Source organism: Aegilops tauschii, chromosome 2, assembly GCF_002575655.3.
Source record: "Aegilops tauschii subsp. strangulata cultivar AL8/78 chromosome 2, Aet v6.0, whole genome shotgun sequence".
Lineage (NCBI taxonomy): Eukaryota > Viridiplantae > Streptophyta > Magnoliopsida > Poales > Poaceae > Aegilops > Aegilops tauschii.
This window is the reverse complement of record NC_053036.3, coordinates 597,145,502-597,151,501: the sequence shown is the minus strand read 5'-3', so window position 1 is coordinate 597,151,501 and position 6,000 is coordinate 597,145,502. Positions and strand designations below refer to the sequence as shown.

Below are 6,000 nucleotides of genomic sequence, written 5' to 3'. Positions count from 1 at the left end.
GGCGCGAAGTTCAAGATTCGACGACCTCAGCGGGTTTTGCCATCATTGTACTATTCTGGTTTAATGCATGTGAGAAGAAGCACCAACAGTCGTACCACGAGAATACAGTATATGCGTTGATCTATGAACCCTGAATCCTCTTTAAGAAATGTAGTCTTCAATCTTCATGCCTACTTTTCGTAATGGTCTGAGTTCTGAATTACATATGCATAAGAGAACTGCTAAGAACTGCTACACAAACGATGGGATGTGCCTGATTTCACCTTGGTTCACGTGGGCCGTACCCATCGATCACAAGGTCTTGTGAAAATCGTCCCGCAAAGCGTCTGTGGACAGTAATTTCGTATGCATAATTATAACATCTAAATAAGATTGTTTAGATCACTACTTTAATGATCTAAATGATCTGATATTAGTTTACAGAGGGAGTAATATGCAAGCATGGTTTGACGAGCAAGTCAAGACGGTGTTCAAGTCTGTGAGCATTACGCGTCTAAACACACAAGTTGCATATCGTTACGCGCTGCAAATCAAGATCACCGCAGAAATTTCCCTGAAACAAAAGGAAATTCTCCTTTAGAAACCAGACCTACTCTTCGATCCTGCAACTGCGATTAATCACCCATCACCGACTGACTAGCATCGGCAACCAAGGTTCGGAAATGCCAAGACTGATCAGCACATTGTAGCCTTTGCTCTCCGGATTGCAGATGCAGAGCACATCAAGCAAGGAGGATGGAATCCTTACACGCTTTACGCCCCTGCCATCAGCTCTTTCTTTCTTCGGTCCGTCTTAGGAAGTTCGACCACACTGACGGCGGCCATACTATCGCAACATCTAAATCCTAGCTTAAGCTTCGATTCTAAACATAATTTACCCCAGCTTTTCACTTGAGAAAGAACTCTGCAGGCAGCAGAGAGTGCAGAGCTAATTATGGAATTTAAAAGCCTGATGCGCCCTTGGAGCCGGGGATGTCGATCCACTGGAGCTGCAGCTCGACCTCCCCGCACTCCACGTTCCTGAGCCTGAGCACCACGTCCTGCTTCACCGTGCCCTCGGACAGGTATATGGCGCTCTCCTCCGCGAGGCAGTTCTGCCGGTTGGGCACCAGCTTCTTGACAACCGAGTTGTCGGCGACGCCCTGCAGCTGGATCCTCATCGTCGCGGCCTCCACCAGCGGCCCGATGTCCAGCTCCGCGTTGCCCATCGGGTCGTCGAAGAATGTGTCCTTGTCGAACACGTCCTGAAGAAGAACAAGAAGCAATGGGTTGTCAGGCAGCTGTCTCTCAGCCAGTTACCATCTGCTTGTCTGTACTGTACCCCGCGTTTCCAGAATGTTCACCTTCCTTTCCTTTTGCGCAAAGGCATCACATTATTTTTCTTTCTCTCTCTTTTTTGCAGGGAGAAAATTGATTGCGTTTCACGATTCGATTTACTAGGAAATTTTCCCAAAAATCAGTTGAATTGCTGAGGCACGAGAGAGGGAAAAGGGGGAAAGAGAATGGAACGCATACCAGTTTGACAGGAATGGTGGGATCTTCGATGGAGAGGGTCAGCTCGTCGTTCCACTCCGGATTGATGCTCTTTCTCACCACTCGCGTCTTCAGCTTCTGCGAAATATTACAGCGGGCGAGAATAATCAGGAGGAGAACACTCCAGAACGGGGACCGCGGAGAGGCGATTAATTCTTTCCAAAAGAGGACTAAAATTCGCGGAATCGACGGGCAGATCGACGGTGCATCTGCACAGCGAGAGAAGGGGAAAAGAGAGGAGCTCGAGACCGAGACGGAACGAACCTGCTTGCCCATGCGGACGACGACGTAGGGGTCGCTGGAGCGGAGGTCGCGGATGGCGAGGTTCACCCCGCGCGTCACCCGCACCTTCACCAGCCCGACCAGATGCCCCAGCATGGTGCTGCTCCTCCGCTCCTCCTGCTTCGCGCTCGCGGTGGGTGATGAGAAACAAGAGTAATGGCGACTGACTGGTTGAGTTGCAGTTGAGTGGCAGGCAGGGGACGGCAGCCGTTGCTTTCTCTCCACCCCCCGCCCCACCCCCCGCTCCTGCTAAATACTAGTACTCCCCCGGGTGAGCGACGCCTGCTATGAGACAACGACAACGAGTGACCGCTCCACCACCTGGAGCGCGTGGACTGTGCTCCAGTGTTTGCTACTACTAGTAACGCTTTTAATCTTGCCGGGTGGATTCGCGTGGGTGTCTCCATCGGAAAACACATTCCGTTGGGGGCGAAATAGTACTGCATTTTTATTTCAAAAAAAAAAAGTACTCCCTTCAACTACTCCCGAATTCACAGTTGGTGCCCGCGCTTCTCGAGGCCAGATTTGGTTGGGCTCACGAGAAACATCCCACTGGAAGTCTAGAACGATACTATCAAGATGCAAAGTAGAGTGTGGCTTTGGTCGAATTTGTCATCAGGAACTAAAAATGGCCACCAATCAATCAATCAATCTTCCGGGAGCGAGCGAGTGGAGGACACGGCATTTAGCATTTTCTGAGCTGTCAATGGGCTTTTCAGGCCGATCGATCTGCCCCATCAGGCAAGTTTCGACGCGATTTTCTCAGAAAAAGGAAGGTGAGTCTCGACGTGATTCAAAGTTCGCCGAAGCTGCACGTTCGGTGCGTCTGCGCTCACTCGTTTACATGCATGACCATCGAGTCCGTCTTGACCCAGGAGCAGAGCCGTTGAAGCAGCCAGCGACTTGTTCGGTTTGGATGTTATGTTGTGCAATCATGCCATTTTAGAATCGCTTTAGCTTTAAGGAAAAGTATACTAGTGGTAGTGTGGAGTAATAAATCGCTAGGCAGGAAATGAAATAATGAAAAGTAACTTTGGCTGGCAAGCAAAAACCTCACGCGTTGGGTAGAAACCAAGTCGATCGGCTCTCCTCCGACTCCAAGGCAGCAAAAGGAGATTAATCGTGCGAACCAACGTGTGACTGAATGGTTAGATGGACAGTGGTATTTTCAGCCCATCGGGTCCATATTCTGGTGCTCGCATTTTATCCTGTGCTTCATAAAATCTCAAGATGATATGTCGGTTCAGTCTCTCGAAGGTGATCGGGGGAGGGGGGAGTATATATGAGCGCTTGCGTAAGAAAAGAGACTGATCGTAATTCTACGGCTGACACGCTCCTACGAGCATCTCAACATTATTTTTCCCTGGTTTGAAGAGTTGTTCTCTTTTTTTTTTGTGTGAAAAGACCTCCGGATTATATTGAAGATTCACCAGTAGTACAAGGGATCCAAGAAGTAAATAAAATTACAACTAGGTCCTCATATGACTCATCGCAGACTATTCTCACCGGAGCGAGTTGCAGACGCGTCGTTACCATCGCCACTCCATAGCCGGAGCAAGCATCATGTTAATAGTCCAAAAAAACAAGCATCCTTTTAAAGATGAATGTGTCGACCGGGAAGTATGCCAGCTTCAGGCACAAGTGACCAGCACACCGGAGAGAAGGCTGGCGTCGTCAAATGATCACCACAAACCGGGGATCCGTCCCCTACATCACACCTGGACCCAGCCCATGCACCATCGACGGCGAGTGCACCGGTACAGGGGAACGGGGATAGTACTCACTACGCAGAATCGCCTTCGCCGCACCGACTAGCCAGAGAACACCAGAACTCGCAAGATCTTTAGATCTTCGAGGAGCAAAATCCCCCTTCAATCCACAGCTGCAATCGACGGGGGGAAGGGAGCTGAGCCACCGTTGGATCCACAGATCAGTGCGAAGACCACGCCACCCACATGCCGACACCGCCGGCACCGCCTGCATCGGCAAGGGAGAGGAAGGGCGACGGATTTATTTCTCTAGAGCGGCGTCAAAACCCTGACCAAATCGACGCCGACGGCCACTAAACCTACCATATCTACACTCCTGACATAGAGAAACGGGACCCCCCCCCACCTCCCCCAGCCGTCAAAGCGAGCGGAGGAGGCCGGGATCCACGCCCTCGACGGCGAGGAAGAGGGATTCACGATGGTTTCGCCCTTTTTTTGCCTTTCTCTAGTCTCTACTGTTGAGGGGGGAGTATTGTTCTCACAATAGTGCTATGAGTATTAATTGAAGAGTTAATCCATAATTAGTCTTTTTCTCAAAAACTTTATCCTTTATAATTGAAACAGTTACCCGTCAAACCCGCTCGCTCCTGCCCAAATTTGAGCAGCATCGGGCAAGTTTCTGTTAGGGATCGTTGCAGAAATTTAAAATTTTCTACGCATCACCAAGATCAATCTATGGAGTCATCTAGCAACGAGAGAGAGAGGAGTGCATCTACATACCCTTGTAGATCGCGAGCGGAAGCGTTCAAGAGAACGGGGTTGATGGAGTCGTACTCGTCGTGATTCAAATCACCGATGATCCTAGCGCCGAACAGACGGCACCTCCGCGTTCAACACACGTATGGAGCGGAGACGTCTCCTCCTTCTTGATCCAGCAAAGGGGAAGGAGAAGTTGATGGAGATCCAGCAGCACGACGGCGTGGTGGTGGAAGCAGCGGGATTCCAGCAGGGCTTCGCCAAGCGCTACTGGAGGAGGAAGAGGTGTCACGGGAGGAAGAGGGGGGCGCCAGGGCTTAGGGTGCGGCTGCCCTCCCTCCCCCCACTATATATATGTGCCCCCCTTGGAGATCCCATCTAGAGGGGGGCGGCGGCCCCCGGGGTGGCGGCCCCTCGGGGGGCAACGACCCCCTTAGGGTTTCCAAACAGGGGGACGCATGCCCCCTCGGGGGGCAACGGCCCCCTAGGGTTTCCAACCCTAGGCGCCTTGGGCCCTTGGGTGGGGCGCACCAGCCCACCAGGGGCTGGTTCCCACTCCACTTCAGCCCATGGGGCCCTCCGGGATAGGTGGACCCCCGGGACCCTTCCGGTGGTCCCGGATCAATACCGGTGACCCCCGAAACTCTCCCGATGGCCGAAACTGGACTTCCTATATATAAATCTTTATCTCCGGACCATTCCGGAACTCCTCGTGACGTCCGGGATCTCATCCGGGACTCCGAACAACTTTTGGTTAACCGCATACTAATATCTCTACAACTCTAGCGTCACCGAACCTTAAGTGTGTAGACCCTACGGGTTCGGGAGACACGTAGACATGACCGAGACAACTCTCCGGTCAATAACCAACAGCGGGATCTGGAGACCCATGTTGGCTCCCACATGCTCCACGATAATCTCATCGGATGAACCACGATGTCGAGGATTCAAGCAATCTCGTATACAATTCCCTTTGTCAATCGGTACGTTACTTGCTCGAGATTCGATCGTCGGTATCCCAATACCTCGTTCAATCTCGTTACCGGCAAGTCACTTTACTCATTCCGTAATGCATGATCCCGTGACTAACTACTTAGTCACATTGAGCTCATTATGATGATGCAATACCGAGTGGGCCCAGAGATACCTCTTCGTCATACGGAGTGACAAATCCCAGTCTCGATCCGTGCCAACCCAACAGACACTTTCGGAGATACCTGTAGTGCACCTTTATAGCCACCCAGTTACCTTGTGACGTTTGGTACAACCAAAGCATTCCTACGGTATCCGGGAGTTGCACGATCTCATGGTCTAAGGAAATGATACTTGACATTAGAAAAGCTTTAGCAAACGAACTACACGATCTAGTGCTATGCTTAGGATTGGGTCTTGTCCATCACATCATTCTCCTAATGATGTGATCCCGTTATCAATGACATCCAATGTCCATGGTCAGGAAACCGTAACCATCTATTGATCAACGAGCTAGTCAACTAGAGGCTCACTAGGGACATGTTATGGTCTATGTGTTCACACATGTATTACGATTTCCGGATAACACAATTATAGCATGAACAATAGACAATTATCATGAACAAGGAAATATAATAATAACCATTTTATTATTGCCTCTAGGGCATATTTCCAACAGTCTCCCACTTGCACTAGAGTCAATAATCTAGTTACATTGTGATGAATCGTACACCCATAGAGTTCTGGT

The 6,000-nt window shown here is 50.5% G+C and overlaps 1 protein-coding gene across 1 annotated transcript; it reads right to left on the bottom strand.

Moving 5' to 3' along the window:
* Positions 1 to 485: 485 nt before the first annotated feature.
* Positions 486 to 2,134, bottom strand: LOC109739320 (GTPase activating protein 1). The gene is made up of 3 exons (XM_020298408.4): positions 1,798 to 2,134; positions 1,516 to 1,611; positions 486 to 1,244 (listed from the first exon to the last, which is right to left on the bottom strand). Exons 1-3 carry the CDS (start codon positions 1,909 to 1,911, stop codon positions 942 to 944), a joined length of 513 nt encoding a protein of 170 aa, XP_020153997.1. The 5' UTR covers positions 1,912 to 2,134; the 3' UTR covers positions 486 to 941.
* Between the last annotated feature and the right edge of the window lie 3,866 nt (positions 2,135 to 6,000).